Source organism: Lytechinus variegatus, chromosome 15 (genome assembly GCF_018143015.1).
Source record: "Lytechinus variegatus isolate NC3 chromosome 15, Lvar_3.0, whole genome shotgun sequence".
NCBI classification, from domain to species: Eukaryota; Metazoa; Echinodermata; class Echinoidea; order Temnopleuroida; family Toxopneustidae; genus Lytechinus; species Lytechinus variegatus.
In genome coordinates, this window is record NC_054754.1 from 24,538,212 (window position 1) to 24,565,759 (window position 27,548).

Genomic DNA, 27,548 nt, shown 5'->3' on the forward strand with positions numbered 1-27,548 from the left:
AATCATTAAGGGTATACATAATTATCTCACCATAGTCATCTAATGGAAGTGCCAAGCGCTTGCTGATTTTGTTAGAAATACATCTAAACACATGAAGTACTTTTTGAAGTAATTGTAATCATGATTATTATATGCATCTCACTAATCAAATACTGCGAGCGCGAAGCGCGAGCTGAAAATTATGTAGGAAATTCAGACCTGAAGAGGGGCATTATAAGGCTTGTTTGTAGAAATTTACTAAGACCCTACGTATTTCACTAACCAAGTGATGCGAGCGCGAAGCGCGAGCTGAACATTTTTTATATTCAGATCCGAAAAATTGACGTTTTAAGGACTGATTTAAGTTAATGAAGAGCAGAAATCTCACCAATCTACTTATGCGAACGTTAGCACGGACATGAAATGTTTTATATCAAGACCTTAAAATAGTGCAATCACTTTAAGTAGTCATGAAAACGAAGAATATGTCACTACATAAAACAATAATAACTCGAATTGCGAGGAAATATATTTGTTGTATATTGATTTGAAAACGGAGGTTTTAGTACAACGGGATTATATATAGAGTTAAACAGTCTATGCGAACACCAGGAACAACATGAACAATGAAGACACAATGAAGCAAATAATGTTTTATAAAGCTATGAAAAAATGCTTCTTATTTAACATAACATATAACATAACATAATATAACATTATAATGAACAATAATTTCGTCTTTCCCCACTACGTTTCTCTTCCCTTTTCCCTCTTTTTCTCCTTTTCCCCGTTTTTTTTTTTTGGCCAGCCGATGGGGGGGGGGGCCCGTGCCCCCCATGCCCCCCGTAATTACGCCACTGAATAAATAAATCAATATTTGTCGCCTTATCGGAGCAATTTACGGCGGACCCATTTTCGGCGGAGCAGATGTCGACGGAGCAAATATCGGCGGAGCAAGTGTAGACGGAGCAGTTGTCGTATTTTGCGTAGCAATTGTCGGCGGAGCAATTGTCGGGTCTCCGATTTTTAAACCGTTCTATTTAAAGGTAATTTCGAGTCTATTTATGCATTACGGATTGCGTTTTCTTATCAGCAGCCACAAGATGAGACTTTGAAATGCTTGACCCGTATAACGGACCCGTTGCAAGTTAAAGGTTGCGTTTAATCACAACTCAAAACATCAATCGCAGTTGTCTAATACGCACAATTCATTTGATGGTTGCGTTCGATTTCGTAAGTTGCGTTAATCAAAGTTCTTTCTGTAACGGTCCCCTGCAGGGGCCCGTAACACATAGCTTAGCAATCGTCGTAGAACATTCTTTTTAAAGATTGATTCCATTGACTACAATGTACAATCAATCGTGAAAATTAAGAGTATGATTAATCGCTAACCTTTGTGTTAAGCTAAGGAACCCTGGTCTTGATATCAGTGCTGACATGATTAAATCTTGTCAGCAGCTCACTGACATTGAAATATCGTAGAAACAAATAAAATCTTCCATTCTTTTGAATTGAATACAGATAAACTTCTTAACTTATCATTTCAGAACTAGGGCAGAAACCGAACATGATGCATTGCTATTGACTTAACAATGATAAAGAGCACTAATGTCTCCCCGAAGTTAAAAATATCAGCAATATCTATTCTGTGGACGATTGAATTTCATAGTGTTAGCCATGAATTCGTTTCACGTAGACCTATGTATTGCTGTTCTGTGTTTGTGGGGCTCCTGTGCCTTAGCTGTGGAGGTGATTGGCAACCCAGATATAGAGCTCAGAGACGCCACTCTTACCGGTATTACAGTTCGTTTTGATGATCCCTTGTACATGAAGGTTAACAAATCCATAGATGCATACCTTGGGGTACCGTTCGCAGAGCCTCCGGTAGGAGAGCGTAGATTTACCGACCCTGAACCGTTAGTTCTTCAAGGGGAGTACAACGCGACAGAAGACAAGGCAGAGTGTCCGCAGATGAGTCCTCTGGATGACTGGACACCCGAACCAAGACCACCATTTCCTCTCCCAATCCCAACATTACCTGGGCCGATCCCGACTCGAACCATTAGCGAAGATTGTTTGTATCTCAGTATCTACACACCATCACCCAAGGTATAGGAAAACACACCCAATGACGTTGATTCATGCAGTTTAATCGTGTCACCTATATTTATTACCCTGTTTTAAATAAAAGGATTATTTATAGGGTGATTATTTCATTCCAAAAACATGAATTCTAGGACGTAACTAGGGGAGGAGTTGTGCTATCTGTCATAGTAGCACTTACTTCTAGATTAGGGTTGATGGAGTCTATACGTATGCGAGACGTAGATTTCAGATCTGATTTTATTCGACGAGCTTTTGGCCGTTCATCGGGCCTTCATCAGGTCTATATTCATGGAAAAAAATATGCAAACAAGTTCATGATAAAAAAATGTTAATAGAAAGGAAACAAAAAGTACTGAACAGAATTTTAACGAAAATTAACAAAAGAAGGGGTCGTGGACAGAACAACATTAATTGTTGTGTATAATGGGAAACGATTTGGTAACTTAAATTAGAGAAAGGAGTCCAGTATAAGGTGATTATTAGCTGGGGTTCTGGACATTGGGGTAGTCTTTTTTGGGTAGGGGCTATAATAAAAACAGAAGATTGTAATAGCGTTAAACAAACAATTGTCATAAAAGTTTCACACTATAATCTGTTTCTGTTCATGGTAACTCCCGTAGGAACTCGGCACCACAACATTTTGCTGGTAAACGCCAAGCTGGTATCCAGTTACCTAGGAAACATCTTAAGTCAAGGTTAATCAATTATAATGTCTGACCTTACAGACGACAGATATTACTATCGGGCCTTTTTGTCAAAGTGGAAACAATGGCAGAGTGGGGATTCGAACTCACAACCTTGCGATTATGAATCCAATGCTCTAACCACTGAACCACACGACTCGCAATCCACATATTTCAAACTGATTGATAGTTCTGGGGCACTTTGAGTTACAATGCCTCAAATAAAAATTAACGAGTCTCCAAAGCTATTCTACATGATTTCTCACATATCATGCCCGGACGTACCCTCTCTCCTTTATCTTATTATAGCCATCCAGTCTGGTGCCTGTCCTGGTATGGATTCACGGTGGAGGATATGCGGTCGGGGGTGGCTCCGAGATCATCTACGATCCCATACCTATCGTGGCCTATGCCGACATCATCGTCGTCAACGTTAACTATCGACTGGGTGTATTTGGTTTCTTTACCACTGGTAAGGGTGATAGTGAAATCTTGTTTAATTTCTAGCTCGTTAACAGTCAACAAAAGTCACAGAATCGTAAAAAACTGATTTACGAAATCTGTTACCTGAGATCTTGTTATTTCGCATGACCCGTCTTAAAGATTAATTCATTTTGTAACTTTTATTTTTCATCCTGTGGTATTGATAAAGCAATGATAAATGCAGCAACATACTGCTTATTGATGTTTATAATGATAATAATATAGAGTATTTCTAAATCGCCAAATCCACATAGATTATGTGCTCAAGGCGCTGAAATATACTTGGGATATTATTATCATTACCCCGGCTGTAGCTGAGCGGCCATATACGCGCTAAAGCATTCAACGAATAAATTCTACCGGGTTCCTATTCACCTCACCTGGGTTGAGTGCAGCACACTGTGGATAAATTTCTTGCCGAAGGAAATTACGCCATTGCTGGGATTCAAACCCACGACCCTCTGTTTCAAAGTCCGAAGACTAATCCACTGGGCCACAACGCTCCACATGTTACTCTATTCCCACTTCCCGTGTGTACGTGAGGGTGTGTGTGTGTGGGTTGGGTATGTCTGTGTAAGTTTGTTTTAGGAGGGGGTTGATGATCTCGACACTAATATCTCCTCGAGGTTTAACATATCAGCAATACCTCTTCTGTGGACGGTTGATTTTCATAGTGTTAGTCATGAATTCGTTTCAGGTAGACCTATGTATTGCTGCTAACAGTTGTGTGGGTGTATGCGAGGGATGGTGTGTAGGGGGTGTGTGGGGGTGTGTGTATGTGAGTGTAAGTTTGTTCTAGGAGGGGTTTGATGATTTCGACACGTGTCATTGAAATCCGTTGTTATTTCGTTGACTAATGATACTAAGTGAGACATGTATGATATTAAGAATTCGATTCTCTACTTCCTTGAATGAAGTCTTACCAAATAATATTGTTAGAACAAAATAACTCTGCTGACAGGCTCCTAGTTGCATGGGCTGCGATTAGACCCTTTGGCGGGGTGACCCTATCCCTTAGGCTATTTATTTACCTATCTAAAATGCTAAGGGAGCACTCCTATGCCCAACCCACTCTTCTTCCTTTTTCATATTTTTACGCTGCAGTATAAAGTACGTAGATGAAGATTAGCAACAATAAAAGGGGGTAGACTCAAATGAGTAAACCAAATCAATTTTGCATTTTCTTTTGTGAAGGACGGTTTTGACACTCGGAAAGATACGAAGTACAATCATCGTTAACGTAAAATAAACATCGTGGAAGATATCAGTGAACTATTTAATCATTTGCTAATATTTTGATGAACTTAATTGGTCTTCATATCACAAGTTATCATTATATCACAGTAATTGCCATTCTCTATCAGTACATGGGACAGACATCGATATAGGACTGTATCTTATCAAAGTTTAATATGCAGAAGCTGTAAAAGAAAAACGGATTAGCTAAATGAGGTTCTACAATTTCATCAATCTCTCTTATCGGCTAGCATACATCTCGTGGTCAAAAATGTTTAAATGAGCAAAATCATTATATATTCTGTACAAGGTTTATAGCGTGGAAGCTTGAAAGTGCCCCAGAAAACAAGGGAGAAAGTCGAAATTTTTTATCTCGTCAAAACGAAATTAGAAGTAATAAATAATAAAATGGAAGATAAATCCCGAGTTTCTTAATTTCAATCTAAAACGAGCCACATATTGCAGGAAGTTTTGTTAAATCACATTTTGCATTAAATATGAAAGTTAAAAAAGTACATGTAAAATTGTCTTTTTTGAGGTTCAGAATGATGATAAAAATATTTGGATCAAATGAATATCTGCAATCATTTTTGGTCGGACTGACGAGCCACGACCCATGCAAGGTAACTAACCCTGCCCCCTGACGAGAAGTTGAAGACCTTTTTATTTTTTTTTTTGCTGTGATATGCCGTTTATATCTGGTTGAGGACCTTTTTTTTTTTGCTTGTCAAGTTTTTTGGGCGGACGATTTTGCCCCCCTGTGAAAAATCCTAGGTACGCCACTGCTATGACGTCAATATACAGAGAGGCCTAAACATAGCCTAGAAATTTTATTTCATTTCATTTATTTTCCACAAATCAATCAAAATACAAAGAAAAACATACAACTCATTCCGAAAATATAAAAGCAGATTCTAAGTGGATGGACCTAAAGTAAAACAAAAGCTTGTTGTGGATTTTATGTTAATATTCAGACGTTCATTCGAAACCCTTATGATTGTACCGGTTAAAGTGATGATATCACAAGCTTATAAAAATCTGTCCCAGATCAGATTAAAAAATAACCGGATCGTATATTTATTCGGTGCGTTAATGAAGTTGATTTCAAGATCAACTGAATCTTATCTCCTAAGCCTCGTATCATTGTTTTCTGTAATCCTACATGTCTTTTCCCATTTTCACTTATTTTCTCTTATCCCGGAGAGCGTCTAATGAAGGTACTTGTCGGATAGCAGTTTCCATGTAACAATCAGGCACCTGAGCGCTGCAATGAATACCAAGAAATTTTGACTTGTCGAACGACAAATGTTGACGAAATGTTCTCCCCAAAACATGACTTTAACCTTCCATATGAATTTCGTATTGTTTTTCATTGGTTAACACTGGCGTACAGGGGGCGGCCTTGGGGAACCCCCCCCCCGAAAAAAATGAGAAGAGGAAAGAGAGAAGCTGAAATATGATACCATTTGCTGTATAAATTATGTCAAAATCAATCACAAAATTGGGTTTTGTATTAAGATATGTCAAAAATTTTGCTCTTTGCTCGCTCGCTGAAGGCAACTTACTATTAATTTCACCCGATACGCCATATCTGGCCCCCTCAAAATGTTGGGCTCATTACGCCACTGCTGATGAAAACCAGAACGCTGTTCAGGTTACTTGTACGAGTATTATCCACTTCAAGTACAAACTTTAGTGGTGGTGACTCTCCTCTACACGGGGCCTCCATTTAACGTCCTATCCGAGGAATGGAGTTTTTCCACCGTAACATAGCCTACATCTATGAAACAGAAGAGAGACGCTTACACATAACGTACTGGCTTCAGTCATCCTCCCGGGGTGGACTCGAACCCACGATCTTTGGTTCGTCGGGCAGACACTTTACCGACTGAGCCAATTTCTCTCTATTCGCTCTTCATAATCTTTTTTATTTCGTGCAGCTTTCAAAATGTAACGCTATCGAATAACGTGATTCATTTTGTTTTCGATACATTTTGTTTTCGTGATAGGAGACGATGAAGCAACGGGCAATTATGGTATGATGGACCAGGTGCTCGCTCTTCAATGGGTTCATGATAACATAAAAGGTTTGTAACTACGTCAAAACAATACATCTTTTGCATAATGTATCCATGGCATATGACTTCTTCGATATATTTAACTACGAAGGTACGCGAAATGTTTGTTCATATTCGCGTTGTCCATATTGTTGAATCAGTATTGCACTCCCCCAGGCGTTTTGAAACTACATGTACACAAATCGAAATGTATGTTTAATCTTTAATAATAAATGTCGCATGCTGTAACGAGTGTTTCATAACTTTGCTTTGGAAGAACAAGGCAAAATTTTCGTAGGTAAAACTATCCCTTGGTCATTCTTATATGCCCATCTGGTACGATGTAATGCAGTGTATCGAGGCATGTGTTCAAAATAGTCATGATTATGATGATAATAACAGGGGCGGCGGAACGTATGTTTGTTTGGGGGGGGGGCAAAGCCAAAAAGGCACTGATACCATGTGAAAGTGGACATTTTGGGTGCAAATAGATATCTGCATCATCAGATCACGTTACTGCCTATAACAGCTTTGTGTTTCGTGATAATTAAGAGTATTTAGACAAAAATTTGGAAATCTAAAGTCGTAGCACTCGCTTTGTGGTCCGGTCTGTCGCTAATTACTGTCAAAAAGACTTTCTTCCTCTTGCAATGATTTCGTTGGTTGGATAGAAAGTGACCGTCAATAATTTTGCATTATTTTAAGAGAAAATAAACTATGCAGGGGTAAATCTAGCTTTTGGTAAAAGTCACATAGGTACAGGCCTGGACTGTCGTCCTGAGATATTTTGCTAAAAAAAAATATTTAGAGCGCGAAGCGCGAGCTTAAATCTCTAGACATTTCGTTTATTTAGACCTAACATTCTGAGCAGTTTGTGTAGACATGCAATAGATCCGTATAATTATTAATGATTACCGCGAGCGCTAAGCACTGTACGGGACCGACGCCATCGTCATGGATCTAAAAATAGTTTAGTAAATTCATCGTGTCACTATATATACTAGTATTACAAGCCCACTTCACATCCTCTAATACGCCTTATTGTTCTAGTTGTTATTTTGGATTCATTTTTTAAAGATTTTGGAGGTGACCCGAACCAAGTCACGATCGCAGGGGAAAGTGCTGGTGGGGGGAGTGTAAGCCTACATATGTTATCTCCACTTACCGATGGTCTCTTTCATCAAACCATTATGCAGGTAATGTCACTGTCACTCCCGTGTAACCGACCCAGGGCCGACCACTGCTTAACCATCCGTCGGTTTGGAGTCCGTTTCTTTGGTGTGATTGTATCATCACACAAAAAACACACACACACACAAAATACAACAAAGCCAGAATTGAGCTCAAAGGCACGTTCGTGAGAACGGCTGAAATCGATGTGAACTGTTTGCTACACACTTAAAATGTTGGGCGACATACTGTCCACTGTGTTGGGTAACGTTTATTGGTAAAAAAATGTACACTTTTCTGGGCGATTATTATCCAATCGAGCAAATCTATTACCCAGTTATTAGATTTTATTACCCAATGTGGACAGATTTTAACCAATGGTTTTGTGGACAGTATGTTGCCCAGGGTTGGTTAAAAGTTGGGTACTTTTTGCCCAACTTTAAGAGTTTAAAATGAACTGCATTATATGTACTTATGCCCTATTTATTTCTGTAATTTATTTTGTTTTGTGGAGACAAAGGAAGGTCATTGAATTCTTTCTATAAGTTTTTCAGTTGTTTTTCCACTTCACCACGTTTTTATGATTGTAATCATTTTTATATACGGATTCTTGTTTGTAAATTAAACATTTTTAGCATGTAAGCAGGTATTTTCGTTATCATTTTTTGGGGAGTTTAATTATAATCGTTTCTATGAACGGATTCGTATTTGTTATAAAATTAACCTTCTCAGCCTGTGAGCTGATGATTGTTTTATTATTTTTAAATACAAACCAATTCTTTCTTCACTCAAAGATTCCAGATGTCCCAAATAAAGATGTGTGAATTCGCAACCCAAACACATGGCCTAAATATATTCAAAATAGTGGTTACTATGTAGGAAATAAAGCATTTCAAAAATTTGTTAAATTTGTGATGACTTTTTAAATTTATTTTATATGCTTCAATGGTGAACAATAATGTTAATAGATATCTATAAGACAATTCTCAATTCTTTAATTTTGTTAATTTTGAATAAGTATTAAACGTTTGTCTCACATTTAGCTCTCCGCAATTAAACCAAGAATTCCAACCATAGTTAAAGTTTGAAATGGAGTTCGCATTTTACCTCTGTCCATCCTAAAATTTCAGGTGAACCCCCCTACATTTTTTTGCTTGTCACATTTTTTACTTGTGTCCATCTCAAAATTTCAGGTAGACCCCCATAAAGTGTTTTGCTTCCGCCGCCAATGTTTGCCTCTCCTGCATAGCAGAGCGAGAGGCGATGCTTTTTCAGACGGCGGCGTCAACATCAAGTTTTAACCGAAGTTTTTTTTTAATAAAACCAAGCCATAAGTTTAATCAAGTAATACTAAACATTCTGCCTGAGTTCCAGGTCACATGACCAAGGTCAAATGTCACTTACAGTCAATGAACTTTGGCCAAGTTGGGGGTATTTTTGGAATTGCCATCATAACTTTAAAATGTTATGGATAAAACTTGGACATGAGAGTAATCAAGTGACATTGAACACCCTGTGCAAGTTTCAGGTCACATGACCAAAGTCAGAGGTCATATCAGGTCAATGAACTTTAGCCATGCTGGGGGTGATTGTTGAATTGCCATCAGAGCTAAGTTAATGGATATAGTTTATGAAATGTGGACATAAGGGCCATCAAATATCACTGACGATCACTGACGAGTCTTAGGTCACATGATCAAGGTCAAATATCATTTATTATCAATGAACGTAGTATCATAATCATTATAATTGAAGAGTTTAGTTGCAAAAGGGGTTAGGTCCACTTTGGACCATTCCGAGAAAAACCATGTTTATATTTTCACTTACTGCAATATTCTTATGAGAAACTAAATTGTCATATGATGTACTACCCTATCATGTGAACATAAAATTGGGTATAAAAGAAATCTACCTGTCTTCATTTTTCTTCTATATATTCTTTAAAAAAATCATCATTGTGGACCTAACCCCTTTTGCAAGTAAACTGAAATGAATCCAATCTATTTTGATTACAAAAGTGAATTTTCTTTGTCACTTTTATTCACGGCTCATGTGAATTTCAAATTTTGTTTGCTTTCATCAAAGCGACTTAAAATTCAAAGGTTTTTAGACAGAAAACAAAAAAAAATTATGAACAATGGACCTAACCGCTTTTGACAAATGAGCTCTTCAGAAGAGTTTGCTTGCAAAAGGGGTTAGGGCCACTCCAATAAAATCATTTTCTTTATTCTCCCATATTGTAATATTCTATGTGAAATTAAATTTTTATGATACACTACCATGAGAACATAACATTGGGTGTAAAAGAAATCTACCTGTCTTCATATTGTTTTTTAAACATTCTTTTCCAAAAAAATTCCGTGTGGACCTAACCCCTTTTGCAACTAAACTGAAATGTACCTAACCCCATTTGAAAAAAAAGTGATTTTTCTTTGCCAGTTTAGATCACTTTTTAATGGGGATTTCAACTTTTCGTTGGTATCATCTTATAGAGCTACTAAAAATCTATAGATTGAGACAAAGAAAAATTAAATTTGATGAAAAATAGACCTAACCCCTTTTGCAAGTGACCTCTTCAATTATGAATGATGTGTTTTGTGAATAATTATCTCATAGTAATCTTTAAAGTCAGCACTGCTGGTAAATTGAATCCCGTAATGCAGGCAAGACTACCTGAGGCGCTACCCTTGTTATGTATCCAGGGGCCCGTTGCAGAAAGAGTTGCAATCAATCGCAACTCTAAAAATCATGCGCAACTTGATTTTCAACCAATCAACAGAGCACATATTGGACTTGCGATTGATTTTTTGGCTTGCGTTTAAACGCAACTCTTTCCGCAACGGGCCCCAGACCCTAAAAGTGAACTGCTGTTTTGATTCAACAATTTTCGACAAAGACTTTATTGGTTGTTCTTTATCATGAAGGGCATTCTATAATATATTTCCTATGTTCTTGAGTCCGCCATGCGCCATGGAACGAAAACTCCCTATTAGACAGGTGTTTAGCCTTGAGTATTTTCTATTCCACTTGCGTACAGAGTGGTAATGCCGTGTGTCCTTGGGCGTGGGCGACTATGGAGCGGGCCACAGAGGGACATCGTCAACTTGCAGAAGCAGCTGGGTGTCCTATCGATGATACTAAACTCATGGTATCCTGTATGCGTGATGTTGATGAAAACGAGCTCACCAGGCTTGCCATTATGGTTAGTAACCCTGTCTAGAAGTTTTACCATAATAAAGGTAGTATTTTTATCATACAATAGATTTACATTTACATTACTAAATTGTTTTTGTATAATTGAATAGGTATTGTCATGTAAGATAAATATACATTTCGCTGAAATGCCTTAGTCTTGTCTAATGTTCCATACCCCCCCCCCCTTCACTGACGTGTAACCTACATTACTTTTCAAATACTCTGATTGGGAAAAAAATCTTCCGGTAACCTTATGTAGAAATCTGACTAATAAAACTTTATAATTCCAACATAATAGTCTCATAATAGACTAACATGGTTGACACATGCCAACTCATCCCTCACATATTTTCATCATTAGGAAGGTAATGGAGCCATCTCATCTCCAGTCGTCGATGGACACTTCTTTCCCGAAGATCCCGTTGAAATGGTCAAACGACGACAATTCAAAGTTTTACCAAGCTTACTCGGAAGCAACGAGGACGAGGCGGCCATTAATTTCGCATTTCTTGATCTTCCTAGTTCCTTATTCGAACCTCCCATCGTCAATCTCTCTCTCTTCATGTCAACTCTTCCAAGACTCACTTATAATGCCAAAACAGACTTAGAAATATCTGCAGTTGAACAGCACTATGTCAATTGGAAAATTGCAGACGATGCCTCTGCGAGTCAGTTAGATGGGTTGATACGACTTTCTACAGATCAGACTTTCGCTTGCCCAACAGAATACTTCGCACGCGCACTAGAGGCTGCGGGGGCGGAAGTGTACCGGTACGAGATGACACATGATCCTTCATGGTCGGTTTACGCGGGAGTTCCAAAGTGGACAGGAGCGTCCCACGCTGAGGATCTACAGTATGTTTTTGCATGGGGATTAAATCCTCCGTTGAATGGAGTTGTTGGACAGACCGATGCGGAGAAGTTCATGTCGATTGAGTTCGTACGGTACTGGACCAACTTTGTGAAATCAGGGTAAGATATGAAACAAGTAAAAAAGCGAATCTGTTATGAGCCGTTTTACTTCGTCGGAAGAAACCCAAGTAATATAGCTTTCCGGCTTAAAATGATAACCCGCAATATCCGCACATCTGTCACTTTTTTATATTGCGAAATAAAGTTTCTTCCAGTGTAAATAACGAAACTTTCAACACAGCAAAAACTGTGGTGTTAACCGGTGTGCATAGAGAATCACACCAGTTGTTTTACACCGGTGTTAAATTGGTGGTGTTAGTTTTACACCTATAGGTGTTACAACACCTTTTGTTGTTACATTTACACTCTTTGCTGTTATGTTTAATCTCTAGGGTGTAATTTTAACACCTCAGGGTGTGGTCCTCAATTAACACCAATTGGTGTCGGTTTTAACACCACAGTTTTTACAGTGAAGAAGGAGTAACTTGGTTTCAGGGGGATATAATGTGCATGTGTGTGTATCACCATGGTCACTGCGAATCACTGATTCTCATTATTCTTTTCAGTAACCTCACAAATCACCAATGTACTTCCATTGAATATAATATTCCCATTAAATAAATCGTTGCAATTGCTTTTCACATTTTTATTCGTCATCAGTTTTCAACATGATATGAGTAGGGTAAGTACTTCTTATATAATTTGGAAGATTGAAGATGTATAAATAATGGATGTCTCTTTAGAGTATCTGTGTAATGTAACCAATTGTTTATTAATTCTTAAATACATCCGATCGTAGAAATCCAAACGAACCTATCTCGAGTAGCAAGTACCCAGAGTGGCCTAGGTATACCATGCCCGAGCAAGAATATAAAAAGCTCTCTCTAAACATGACCAATGGTAGGGCGATGAGGGCATCATCTTGTTCTTTCTGGCTGAACTACATGCCGGGTTTGCATCTTCAAACAGGTACTGGTAACTGGCAGTCGAATAGGACATGCTATACAATCACACCCAAACCCAACTCCTCATCGTCCGATATGTCAGTCAAAACCAAGTACACTGCAAAACTCCGGTGTTGATTTAACACCAGCCCGCAATCTAGCCACACCAGAGAAGTGTTAAACACAAGTTTGGTTTTGGTCTAACACCAGATATGTGTTTATACAACACCAATTAGTATCAAAACAACATCGGTTTGATTCCAAACTGGTTTTGTTCAAATATTTTTCTGGTATGAACAGATATAGATTCCGGGCTGGTGTTAAATCAACACCGGAGTTTTTGTAGTGTAGCATTAATCGGTCTGGAGTTTGGTTTCGTTCAAGTGACTGTATCATTAAACAATCTTTACCACAATATTCCGAACTAATTTGGTTCGAATTATATTTTCAATTAGTAGAATTTCTAACAAGAGCTTCAAATAAGACTTTATAAAAGTTGGCCTATGTATGCCTGACATTATAAAACAATCCATTGAATGTGTCTTTGATCTCCTTTGGAAGTCCCACCTCCTCTCCTTTATGGCCGACATAAAAAAGTCGAATTCAGTTTGCCTTTACAGTTTTCTGTTTATTAGAACGCTGACTGTAGCTCGTTGGAATGGCATCGGCCTCATGAACGGAAGGCCTGGGATTGATCCCCGGCTACTACTCACAAAATATGGGGCCAATGGTCTTCTTGCGACTTGTGAGATGCTATTGCATTGAGAAAGAAGGGTGCGATAATAATATGCAGGGGCCAGTTAGTGGCCATTCTCGATAAATTAAACATTTATCATCAGCACCTTACATTCGATGCTTTGAAGTCCTTTTTTAAAAAAAATAAGTGATTGTGTATGAAGAGAAAACAGAGGGCTCCCGGAGAACATTCATCTCGCAGCAGGCCTATTTTATTGATAAAAGTAGCATCCATTTCGCAGACGCTATTTACAACGCAGCAGTTCCTTTGAAAATGCAATTCGAATCACAATGAACAGGTTAGAGGTCATTCTCGAAAGTTGGTGGACCAGGACAGCATATCGTCTTAAGATTCGGACCGGACGAAAATTGCAAATTTATGTCGTTGGTCCAGGTCCAGATCCCTGGATGACACTGTTGTTTTGACTCACCTATTTTCGTCAAAGACTGCTTTGTTAAAGACGAGCTTTTGGTTTTGACAAACGAAACCGTAGAAAACGTATGAGAATTAAGTGATTAGTGCCCTATGCACTGTCTGTATATCATCCGCTGACGTCTTTACTGTTCAAATCTTGTTATTGCATGGTTTCCTTCTTTCAATATTAAGTCATTCTTTATATTTATGGAAATTCATTTTTTTTTTACTTTTTGCAGCTCCAATCGAAGACATATACGAAGATTGGATGAAGCACTACGAGCTGTGGAAAAATACTGACATGCCAAGTTGGACAGAGGAATTCGACAAATATAAAGAAGAAAACACATGTCCTACGGCTTCTCCATCTCCTTAATTATATAGTATGATTGACCTTCAGCAAAATATTGCCCCAATTAAGTCGTAGACGTGGGTTATGGGTCAGCTTATCGCCGACATGACCGAGGTCGTCTTTGCGCGCGTCAATGATTACGCCCATAGTAGAGACCAAACCATAGAGTTATCAATCTCTTCCCGATATTCACGTAATCTAGGGCAATACAGTTTTTATAACCAGCTCAGACGTCTGAAACGCGTAAAAATAATTCATTTTCAATTAAATAAGTAAATGAATAATGATTAAGTAAAACTTTAACCAGGGATGGTGCAAAGGGAGGGGGGGGCAGGGACGGCCTCTATATGATTAATTTTAAGTCGGGGAATAAAGAGGCAAAAGTAAGAGGGAGAATTTTTCATTCGAGTGGAATATGGTGTTACAATATTAGGTCGCCTCTCCCATCCCCTCCAAAGAATTTGCCTGCCCACCATAGGCGGCGGAAGCGGGGGGGGGGACGTGTCCCCCCCCTAAATTTTAGGTGGGGGGGACGGTCCCCCCCCCTAAATTTTTGTTTGATAACCTTTTTTTTTTTTGCTTGTCAATTTTGTTGTCCTGCGTCCCCCCTAAATTCACGTGGCCCCCTCCCCCTGAAACGTGTTGTCCCCCCCTAAAATTAAGGTTGATGACCTTTTTTTTCCTTTTTTTTGCTTGTCAAAATTTTTTACATGTGCCCATCCCAAAATTTCAGGTGGACATCCCCTAATTTTTGGGGCTTCCGCTTCCAATGCTGCCCACCCCCCCCCCCCCCCGATGATAACTATCAAAATTCAATATGTATCAGGTTCATTCTTTGAATCAGCCAAGAGTTCGTATTTTGTAATGCTGTATTGCTATGCATATAAGTTGGGCACTGAACAGTCCATTGTTTGTTACAAATGCAAAAGAGATTTCAAAATGAAAACTCAGTTTCAGACGCCAAAATTGTTCAATAAACTGAGATTTTAAAAGTTTAGATCTTTCGATAGTTTTAAAAGGCATATCTTTGTTTTCTTTTATATTTTTTAGCAAATGCACCCACACTTCACCCCTCTCGTGTAATATGCTTAATATGTATTTCTTTTATTATTGGTGTTTAAAGTTAAACTATTGGATTGGAATATTGGAATGCCATTTTTTTTATACTTGTTTTCCGAATTAATTCATTATACATTTTTATGTGAATGCAGGGCTCTCAAGGAGAGCAGGTTCACTGGATTTAAATGGAGAATGACTACATTGTTTCATTAAACTGAAATAAATTGATAAATTGGATCTGTACAATATGTGTAACGTGGACATGGTGAATAGAAGTACTTGTGGTAAAGTGTCTGGTAAGAAACTATTGTCATTGTGCACATAAACCTATACAGTCTGGCGCGCCATGCGACGTATATCACATCGTCAATCGCTCCATTCCAAATTACAAACACCTTCATGACTAATTGGCTTTGTCCGCGGACTAAAAAATCATTTTAAATCGCCGAGTCGTCTTTAAAATACATTATTCTCGGTGAAAAAAATGACAAAACAAAATGATATGCGATTATGTCGTGGGTTTATGAAATAGAGATGAACGCTTTTCCGAATCTGGTGTCACAATCACATACATTATGAAAAATACGAGACATTTGGCTTCCTCCTGCTCGTACGCACGGGCGTCCGTCGATATAACACATGATATTTTTATGAAAATATGCACCCTTTTTCTTAAAAGTTGATGGAGAGGGGAAAAATTAATCGTATCAAGTCGGGGTATTCAGTAATGAGTACAGGAGAAACTATATTTCACTGATTTTCATGATTCATTCCATTTGATTAACTCATCTATTCGTGTTTTGGGGCTAATCTTTCCCTTACGCATTGCTTTTTGGCAGAAGTTCTATGGAAAATGCACCTTTTTTCACACAAACTTTGAGACACTCTGTATTCATTCCCCCATTGCTCGAGAATGAATGGGCAGTTAACGACGGGGTTAAAGATTTATTGAGGAACGGAATGTATATTTCATGAAAATGAAAGCCATTTTCCCATTGGATATCTTCAATACGTGTTTTTTACTAGATGAAGTTAGTTGTCGAATAGGCTGTCCTGGCATTTGAGGTCTCTATCGGTGACGTCACTCAGGATCGTCATGCCTGAACCATCGGCCGGGCAGGGGTCGCAATGGTAGTATGATTTATGGATAATGCACTCGATATATACAATAATCTTGTCCTCCCGTTCAAATGAATGTGAAACTCATATAATTTTCATCAGAGCATTCAACAGGAGTACTGTAGTACACATTTCTTTGTTATAAGTGAATTAAAGTCCCTCCAGTGAGTTTGATCACACCTATTGCGAAAATGTATCACCCCTACGTTGTAACACAGTCAGCTGTTTGCACTCAGGGTCACTCCGTGACCTGTGTGTGCGTTCAAGAGTTGTACACGATTTTCTGTCTCATTTAGGCAGAAATCTTTCATAATGGTATGAAACATGGATATGAATACTTCTGATTAGACACACCTGGGGCCCGTTGCAGAAAGAGTTGCAATCGATTGCAACTGTAAAAATCATGTGCAACTTCATTTTCAACCAATCAACAGCGCGCATTTGGGACTTACGATTGATTTTTGGGCTTGCGTTTATACGCAACTCTTTCTGCATCGGGCCCCTGGGCGTTGTGGCGTGCGCCTGTAATCATGGAAGTTCATGGTACCTCCATGATGAAATCAATACAATTATAAGATGATGTGAGTGATTCGTGTGGATTTCGTAAGAATTTGTGGGAGAGCAAAAAACACATAACATAATTATACTTGATTATCAACAATAAAATTGTGGAATGGGTATTCATAATTTCGTTCACCAAGAATAATAATTTTCTATCTTCTTCTTTCATTATAATCTAAGAGATTATACAATTCAGAATAAAACTGAATTGGGGCTTCAATAAAAACATTTGATGTGTGCGTGTAAAAAAGTTTTAAACATTAAAATCTCTTAATTTATATCTTCCAGGGGAGTGTTTTATTTCCATCTGACAAGTTGTCAGATCTGACATCTTTGATGTTGATTGGCTGAGAGGTACTGTTACTATGGTAACTGTCGGATAAAATGGGACTTGTCGGATAAAACGTCCGACAAGTCCTTTCATGAAACGCTCCCCAGAAGTATAAATTTTAGAGATCAGCCAATCAACTAATTCATATTTATGCTATAAATATTTTGTCAGTTTGTCTAATACTAGTTATTGATTGAGATTCACCTGTGATAATTTGTCAGGGTTTGGTTTCTGTCAGTCAAAGGCCCTCTGCTGGGTAGAATTGATATAACAGCATCGTGTCCAGGTTGTGTGTATTTTGTAATGTGCGTTTTAAAGCAGATACGAACCAATAGCGCCATCTCGAGTCCTCATCTACTCATACTTGGCCAGTTTCCTGATCCATAATTCTAGTGTAGTCTAGTAATATAGACCCACTTGAATGATAACATCTAATTAACTACTCAAGTCACTTATACCGCAATAATCATGCTACCAAGTAGCAAAACAGTACTTTTCCTCTCAAAACATTTTAGTTTCTCCATACAAATACAATTATAGGTAAATTTATTCTCTGTAGTATTAGTATATATCTGAAAACGTACATTTTAAGACTATGTATTCATAACACACGGTCAATGAGAGACCAAACTGTTCACTCCCCCTTTAAAGCAATGGAAGATTTTGATCCAAAATTAATGTCCCGCGCATTTTGCTAGAATGACCAAACTTTGCAGTTGCCAAAATGCGCCGTGATTAGTGATGGCATATTCTAGTAACTGCAAAAATACCAAAGTGTGCCGTAACGGTGTGTTTTTAGCGCCGACACCAGTTTCGGGGTGCAGTGATAGAACTTTCCCTGGGTGATGTTTTCCTAGATTTGCCATGCACACCTCGTTTTAAAGTCCATATACACCCAAGATATGTCTTCACGCTGCACTAATCTTTATAAAATGATAAAAAAGTCTATGCAAATTAATCCATAAACTTAATTAAATACATAAGTGATTTTTATTTCATATCAAAATACAGGAGATCAATTTACCATGATACATGGTAACAGCCATGTCCATACAATGCAAATATTCCCGAAAACATTTACAGTTAGTGATTACAAACAATTCGACAAGCAACTAGACATTGATTTTTACACTTTGAGGAGTGCTTTAGCCCATTAATCTACAAGACATGAAGGATGTAACATTTGGAATTCACTACCTTTATGTATACAATTATGCAACAATATTTCATCATTCAAGAATAATATGAAGGATTTATTTCTCTCAAATTACTGTAAGTGATATTTTTTCCAAGTACTTTTCACAATTGAGGTATATGAAGTTTTTTTTTCATTCAAATGATGTCTATATCTTACCATGGTGTAATGATAATAAAAAATATGCATTTATATACTGCAAAAATATTTCTATACATTCTATCGCGCTGCAAGGGGAATTATATTTGTCTTTTGTTGTAATATATTTTGAGCTAATTTTAGTTAAAACAGATTACTTACCTATGTTATTTAAGTGACATTGCACTTCAAACCTATTTTGTTTATGCTTGGTTCCTATATTCTGTCAATTTGTTTTTCTTATACATGGTAAAAAATGAAACAAACAGACAAATGAATGATAAATTTTGGCACATAAGAAATCAATATATTCGGAGATGCATAGATGGAATTGCATATGAGGGTATATACAAGGGAAGGAAAATGAAAACATTAATGAAAGAGAGATGGAAAGAGAAATGGAAAGACATAAGGAGTCAGAAAGTGGGAAGATACGAAAGCGTAACTATCACTCTATGATAGAGAAACATTCAAAGAAAATAATCATTGACAGTTATAGGCACATTCGTACAAGTACAGAACAACTTTGTTATACATAAAACAATAAATTGGTCAGGATGTAAATATAAGCAAAATTCTAGTTGCATGAATGAAATTATATACTTCCAAAACATCATATTACAAGTGTTTGAAAATATAAAAAAAGCCCTAATTGAATAAAGATCTAAATAGCATCCATGCATGGGTAGGCTGATCAGTGTTTAAAACTTCAAAACAGAAATAGGCAATCATTAATCATATATCATGTTATAACTTCCATGATATTTACTAGTACATTTGGTCAATGAAGTACGCCTGTAGTCTCTATAATTTCTCTGTAATTTCTATGACAAGTAAGTATAAGAAAACAATATTCAATCATACAAATATTCTGATTAAACAAGTGGAATGCCTCTGGCCGTCTCACCTGCATCACGCAGTTCAATATAGCAGCAGTGCTGACTTTGAATACTACTCTAACTTGCACAAGATGTTCAGTGATACATGGTTACTCTTATGTCCACTTTTTATGAACTAGACCAATAAACTTACAGAGATATATGATGGTTATTCAACAGATACACCCAATTCGGCCAAAGTTCATTGACCTTTGACCTTGGTCATGTGACCTGAAACGCGCACAGGATGTTCAGTGATACTTGATTACTCTAATGTCCAAGTTTAACGAACTAGACCAATAAACTTTCAAAGTTATGATGGTAATTCAACAGATACCCCCCGATTCGGCCAAAGTTCATTGACCCTAAATGACCTTTGACCTTAATCATGAGACCTGAAACTTGCCAAAATTTTCAGTGATGCTTGATTACTATTATGTCTAAGTTTCATGAATCAGATCCATAAACTTTCAAAGTTATGATGGGAATTCAACAGATATCCCCAATTCGGCCAAAGTTCATTGACCCTAAATGACCTTTGACCTTGGTCATGTGACGTGAAACTCATGCAGGATGTTCAGTGATACTTGATTAACCTTATGTCCAAGTTTCATGAACTAGGTCCATATATTTTCTAAGTTATGATAACATTTCAAAAACTTAACCTCAGGTTAAGATTTCGATGTTGAATCCTCCAACATGGTCTAAGTTCATTGACCCTAAATGACCTTTGACCTTGGTCATGTGACATGAAACTCTAATAGGATGTTCAGTAATACTTGATTAACCTTATGGCCAAGTTTTATTAACTAGGTCCATATACTTTCTAAGTTATGACGTCATTTCAAAAACTTAACCTCAGGTTAAGATTTGATGTTGACGCCGCCGTCGGAAAAGCGGCGCCTATAGTCTCACTTTGCTTCGCAGGTGAGACAAAAATTTAGGAAGAATAATTTTGTAAAAATTCATATTTGAATGTCTGAAATAACAATTATCTCAACAGGATCAATTGCAGTTTTATTTTCAATTAAATGTTTATATCAGTTTATTTTTTTCTAATGTATACATGTATTTTTTTATTACCTGGGGCCTGTTGCATAAAACTTTTTACCTGAGAAATCTCTGGTAAAAACTGAAAACTAAGGTTAGTCTGATGTCTGCCATTGACTTTAACACAGGGTAAACCTGGTAAAAACAACCTTTTTACCTGAGTTTTCTCAGGTAAAAAATTTTATGCAACGGGCCCCTGGTGTAATAACTGTACATTAATTAATTGGATATAAATGGGTCTAAAGTAAACACGACATCTATAATTAAACATCTTCTAAACATCGGAGGAAGATACCTAAGATTCAGATTTGTATCATACTTTCTCCATTTTACCCTACCAAATACCAATAAGGCATTTAAATGAAGAATCAATAATGAACCATTAACACTAAAAATATGTATGCAGTTAAAGGAAAGGACATGGAAGGGGTTAGATATTCTAAAGGGGAACATAAACCTTAAAGCAACACGTTATCCTGAACAACCAGAAAACGAAAAATATATATTCATTCCCTAATCCTTTAGAAAAGTCCATCTATTGGTTCTATAAGATTCAAAACCAAATTATTTGCATTCGGGTGTACTTGGGCATAAGATAAAGTTGCCATAACAACCATTGATACTGATCAAGCGTCTGACCTATTTATCGAAAAAGCAATCTCCTTGTTGGTGGGAGTTTCCTGAAAAAAAAAAATACATGTGAAAATATATTGGACATCAGAGACAACAGGTCAGCTATTTTGAATAAATGTATTGCCTGTTGGGACCCAGTTTTGAAAGCTCGTTGATCATTTCAAAACTTTGACATGTGTCTGCAAAAATCATATTAAAAAAAACTATTTAGCCTCATATGACTGGAGCAAGTGGTAATATGTTTATACAACTGAGAGTTCTAGTTTGCAAAGGCAATCAGCCACATGCAATGAATGCTATTTCAATCTTTGAATATATCACACACAGTGGAGTTATATTCCTCATATTCTACAGCTATATCTATACTGAATAGATATAACCTAACAATAAGGTAAAAGTTGTACAAGTTTTGGTAAATTTTTCTGTTTATTTCTGTTTCTGTTTATAACTCCCATAAGAACTCGAGAGGACAGCATTTTTTGCTGGTAAACGCCAAGCTTGTATATAACCAATTACCTAGGAAACATTTTATGTCTAGGTTAATCAGTCAAAGTGGCTGACCTTATAGACAACAGATATTACTCTCGGGCAATTTTGTCAAAGTAGAGACAATGGCAAAGTAGGGATAGGAACTCACAACCTTGCAATTATGAGTTAATTTCTACCAGACAATTTAATACTCACACTTGCATATCCTGGGTTTGACATTCCTGTTGTGAAAGTAGCTCCCGTAAGTGCACTGCAAAAAAGACGCAAGAATTGAAAGGATAACTTCAGCAGATAACTTTAATCTGACAGATGTACTTTTCATCGAGGTACCTCTGTACTGAAGTACCAAATGTTTGATGTGAAATTAACTAAAACTGATGTCTTTGCCCTATATTGTATTTAAGGGACTCAATCAATATTTTCAAATAATATAGCACCTATAGTTGACTATCCCTTAAAATTTAAGGCTATTAAGATTGTGGGATTCAATATGAGGTGATTTCAGAGAGTGTATTTTAGGGGTAAGGGTTTCCACGATATGGCTTTTAAATGCATCACATGGTTTCTTAAAGTATTTGATCATTAATCTTTTTCGCTAATCCTTGTAACATCATTCTTTTCCCAAAGAGAGGTAGGGGTGGGGTAGATCTGCCTCTCCCCCCTCAGTACAGGTGCAAAAAAGTTTTAGCAAAAGTTGTATGTTGGTTTCTTAGGACACTGATATAATCCCCATTAAATCCAACCGTAAAAAATGCCCCTCGTGACTATTCAACTTCAGTAAGAATCCCTTATTCGTGGTAATTGCAAAAAGGTATAGAATACACACCTTGATTCTAAAATATATATAACTTTTTCTGAGGAAGAGCCGTGGTGTAGTGGTTCTGACTCTCGCCTTGTAAACAGAGGGTTGTGTGTTCGAATCCCACCGCGGTCTAGCATCCTTTGGCAAGGCGTTAATCCACACTTTGCAACTCTCGACCCAGGTGCTAAATGGATACCCGGTAGGATGCGAAAAATATTGCATGTTTGATTTTGCCAGCGCCATAATGAGGCTGCGATGAATGCAAGGAATGCTCCCCGGGAGTGGAAATTGTGCACTTTTTTGTGCGGTATTGAAATGAATCAAATGACTGGGGTAATGCTGTAACGCCCTCTGAGCCATTCTGGGAAAAGCGCTCTATAAAAACTGACTATTATTATTAATCACATCCAATGGTCTACATTCTGAGTTGGGTGCTCTACCAAATAGCCATGGCACATTCTGAACTTAAGAAATTACTTACGGATCGTTTGCCTTTCCTTGGTTTTTCCTGACGAAGTAAGCAACCCCAATGAGACAGCCACGAGGAAAGCTAATCCAAACGTAACACTCAAACCAATTATTAGACCTAGATCTGGCAAGAAACAGATGTTATAGTTATGAATGTACATAATATATATATATATTTACACAAGTAAATAAATGTTACAATTAAATTAAACCATGCAGGAAACAAAATATTGTTTATGCTCTGGTCAAAGACCTTCACTAGCCAAGGTGACTGAAACATCAATAGCATTTTATCAAAAGTCTTTGACTTTCATGAATGTGACTTCAATGAAGGTTTTTTTTACTAATACATCAACAGTATTCCTTTCCAGGGGTATCTGTGTGCTATGTTATCCAGCACAGTATTGTGAATAAACAACAAATGAAAAAGCTTTGGCAACTCTCCTAGTAATACCTAAATAAGTGTTTGGTACTGCAAAATTTTACTCCATTGAGTGCATGTCGAAAAGCTTTAATCCATTCTTAAGGCTATTTTAAGAATTAAATATATATACATCTGAAATGAATCAAGAAAGTAACAGTTTGTAGCTCTAATCAAACTTTCCAAAAGCTGTACTCGCTGTTTTGAAAATTTTTGTCACGGTTGAAATAGCTGCATCTGCCTGGAATAAAACCCAAGACCCTGAATTTGGACTCGATTGTCCCAATATGGAGTTAAACAAGTCCAGAAAATAGTGATGTACGATGTAGTTATGAAACATAAATTAATGAAGCTTTCAAATTGATTTTCCCCAATATGAACTGCATGTATACGGTATCTATCTTCATTGATTTAAGTTCTTTTGTTTATGTGAGGGAACTTGATGGATATATATTATACCCCAAAATAATGATTTGAATGAATAATTGCCCCCAGGATTAGATTCACCAGAGGTCATCACACAGCTGGTAGAAGGGAGCAACTTCCTCACCAAGCAGAAGGGCACACACATCAAATCCCATCTAACCTATGAAATATCAACTTATTTCAGACCAACTTTACCATGCATGTTCCATTTCATCATTCAGTTGAGTTTGGTCTGAAATAAGTTGATATTTTAAAAGTTTGATGGGATTTAGTGTGTGCCTTGATCATTCTGCTCGGCAAGAAATTTGTGCCCTTCTACCAGCCATGCGACGATTTAAACTTATTGTTGTGATACGACTGTGACATCTATGAAGTTTCTGCAACCATCGTCATAAATCATGATGCATCCTACAAAAATCAGTAACAGTCCTAATTATTGAAAGATATCAATAAAACAATCAGATATGGGGAGCCTTTCATGACACAAAAGGTCAGTAATTTTCACCGACAACTGTTATAAGCTACTAAAATCCTTGCACCTGATTGGCTTACAACAATTTAGTTAGTAAAAATCACTGACAAGATGCTTAATGAAACTCTTCTCAGATAACATGATGTAATACTCACTATCATCTTTTGGGATATCTGTACACGTAAACACATCCGCACGAACACATGAATAGAGAAGATGGAAAGAGAGATAATATACACACAATCAGCTGTTGATGAGTCTAGAGTAATCATATGACATGTTTCTTCTATCATTTTGATATCTTGGCTTAGTATTCTGAACATTATCTTCCTTTTATATCAGTATATTCACATATTTTGAAGGCATACTTGTGGATTAGTTAAGGTAAGGTTAAAGACCGTTGTGCAAAAAGTCAAAAGGGTGCAAAAATAATAAACTAATGGCAAACGTTATATCTAGCATGGTAACAATATTCTGTCCTTGGGTTTATTTTGACATGTAGTCTCTTATGCATCAACATTCTCTGACAAAAAATGTTGAGCTTATCTGCATATTTGGCCCTTGAACTATTAACACTTGTCTGGGAGTACCACATAGAATATTTTTAATCATTCAAAATTTTAAAAAGTCAACGTAAGAAACAATCGGTGAAAGTTAAATTTTGATGTACTTTGCTTTCTACAAATTTGCCACATAATACAATAATTTTTAGAATATCATGACTCATTTCCACTTAACTCCTTGACTGTAGATAAAGTGGATATTACATAAAATTATCATAGTCAACTTTCTCATGAGGAATAATACTGTACTGTTTATCAACACGGCTCTTGCTGTTGATATTTGTTGGTCCCATTGCTTGTACTGTATTACTTTAATTTATATGATAATACACATGTACAAACAAAAAGCTTACTAATCTTCCTAAAAAATTTGATTAATGGTTGATTAATATATAGTCATTGTAACAGAACAATTTAATAAAACTAATACTGATGAAGACACGCAATCTATGCAATCTACACCAGAAGTCCGAGGTTTTCATCCCAGATAAGTTATCTTCCTGTCTGTTGTTTTTGTTGTTTTGTTTTGTTTGTTTTACTTACAGCATGATTGTTCATCGAAACCATCAGAACAGTCGTTGAAACCATCACAGATCACCTCCTCATCAATGCATTTACGATCTGCCGAGCAGTACACCTTTCCTGATCGGCAGATACTGACTGTCCGATCTGTGGGCTGGGCTGATTAAATAAGGGCACAGAAAACAACCTTGTGGGATACCGATTTGAGTGTCACTTGTTATTGGCCAATGAAATTGCAACATTTCAGGAACGACAAAGTGGCAAGTAATTAAGTAATTTAAAATTACTGTAAGTTTGACCTCATACCAGCCTAACTGCAACCAAACCCCATTTTAGAGAGAGAGACTAAATTGGACTATTCAAAGTACAATTGCAGCTCTGTTGCCCACTCACAAATCACATACTAAATGAAATCTTTAGTAATCATCCTTTTCTACAAAATTACTATTTAATTCTATAGTGAAGACACATTCAGCTCACAAAAGAAAGCTCCCGCATGCTGTATTCTTGGTTCTCATAATATCAAATTATCAAACAGTCTCTATAATTCGAAAATGTTGATGCCATTTTGATGCTGTAGTGTACATATCATTGAAAGGGTCATTAATTCATGTTTTTTCATAGTTCTTGAAACTGGCACCTGCAACAAACAGTTAAGCCTTTGATCACACTATTGATTGGTATGATTAAATGCACACAATTATCAACGTCATCAACTATAGAAATCAACCTTTTGCTCAAGAACGAGACTTTGCCATACAGGGCCCTATTTTCAGGATGGATCCCGTTCTATTTCGAAAAGATCCATATCTGTCTCTTTGAATTGAATTTCATTAGAATGTAAATTGAAAACTCACTGTTCACTTCCGTAACGACCACTGGGAGGGTGCCTGAGATCTGCTTACAATCCGGCGTGAAGCTGACGTCATCGAGTCCGATGTCACTGTCAGTGGTGTAGCCAATCACGCCTTCAATGATGACCTGATAGGAACCATTTATATTGACAGACATAGCAACACATAGATGCACATCACATAAATTTGGTTCATTTATTCACATTTAAGATAGACCCAGAAGATGATGGTGCCTCCCCCCCCCCCCCGATGACATCTTACAGATTATGAATAAGGCACATTCAACCACACATGCATGCACATAGATCAACACGTTTTGAAGCTGAATGGTCTGGTAAATCTGCACAATGATATAACATTTAGATTTAGATTAAGCCCTGTAAGTGAATGGCCAAAGTTTATGTTGTATACCTGAAGTACGGGCCTTTCAGTAATTATAGCTAAGGTTTTATGTGGCATAGTTGAAGTTATAGGGCCTTTAAGTAACTGTGGCTAAGGTTTTATGTGGTGTAATTGAAGTTAGGGCTTTTCAGTAACTATGGCCAAGGTTTTATGTGGCATACTTGAGGTTAGGGCCTTTAAGTAACTGTGGCCAAGGTTTCATGTGGCCTACCTGGAAATCGCTGTTACTTCGAAGAGGAATAGTCTGGTAAACCCACTCGCCTCCAATTGCCCTTTCTTTGGTCCAGAGTAAAGTCTTAGGCCCATTAACTGAGGTTCTAGTATACACATTAAGAGTCCCGATCCCTATCCCTTCCATGTGGTAGAAAAATCGGATCTGAAAAAGAATTGAAAGTCTTTTGCATTAAAGATAAAGTGAATACACCTACTTTGTCATTCACTGATTAACCTGTACATATCTACTACAGATAGTAACTCCCCCTACCTCAATATCTACTACAGATAGTAACTCCCCCTACCTCTATATCTACTACAGATAGTAACCCCCTTACCTCTATATCTACTACAGATAGTAACCCCCTACCTCTATATCTACTACAGATAGTAACCCCCTACCTCTATATCTACTACAGATAGTAACCCCCTACCTCTATATCTACTACAGATAGTAACCCCCTACCTCTATATCTACTACAGATAGTAACCCCCTACCTCTATATCTACTACAGATAGTAACCCCCTTACCTCTATATCTACTACAGATAGTAACCCCCTTAACTGTATATCTACTACAGATAGTAACCCCTACCTCTATATCTACTACAGATAGTAACCCCCTACCTCTATATCTACTACAGATAGTAACCCCCTTACCTCTATATCTACTACAGATAGTAAC

General features: G+C 37.3%; 2 protein-coding genes across 2 annotated transcripts in view; one reads left to right on the top strand and one right to left on the bottom strand.

Annotated features, from left to right (window-relative positions):
* Positions 1-1,619: 1,619 nt before the first annotated feature.
* Positions 1,620-14,753, top strand: LOC121429112 (cholinesterase 1-like). Its single transcript, XM_041626020.1, has 8 exons — positions 1,620-2,088; positions 3,078-3,240; positions 6,497-6,574; positions 7,622-7,740; positions 10,752-10,916; positions 11,271-11,881; positions 12,621-12,790; positions 14,155-14,753. Exons 1-8 carry the CDS (start codon positions 1,657-1,659, stop codon positions 14,289-14,291), a joined length of 1,875 nt encoding a protein of 624 aa, XP_041481954.1. The 5' UTR covers positions 1,620-1,656; the 3' UTR covers positions 14,292-14,753.
* Positions 14,754-25,025: 10,272 nt separating this feature from the next.
* Positions 25,026-27,548, bottom strand: part of LOC121428417 (MAM and LDL-receptor class A domain-containing protein 2-like) — a 36,917-nt gene continuing 34,394 nt past the window's right edge. Inside the window, exons 21-24 of the mRNA XM_041625016.1 lie at positions 26,862-27,026; positions 26,252-26,375; positions 25,416-25,553; positions 25,026-25,054 (exon numbers count right to left, since the gene is read on the bottom strand). Of these exons, the coding sequence (XP_041480950.1) occupies positions 25,026-25,054; positions 25,416-25,553; positions 26,252-26,375; positions 26,862-27,026 (456 nt within the window). The remainder of the gene's footprint in view (positions 25,055-25,415; positions 25,554-26,251; positions 26,376-26,861; positions 27,027-27,548) is intronic.

Excerpts from the sequence above, each read along its gene's own strand:
- LOC121429112 (XM_041626020.1), top strand. The coding sequence starts at position 1,657 with ATGAATTCGTTTCACGTAGACCTATGTATTGCTGTTCTGTGTTTGTGG. Across the intron at positions 2,089-3,077 it reads TCTACACACCATCACCCAAG|CCATCCAGTCTGGTGCCTGT; the intron begins GTATAGGAAAAC and ends ATCTTATTATAG. Across the intron at positions 10,917-11,270 it reads TCACCAGGCTTGCCATTATG|GAAGGTAATGGAGCCATCTC; the intron begins GTTAGTAACCCT and ends TTTCATCATTAG.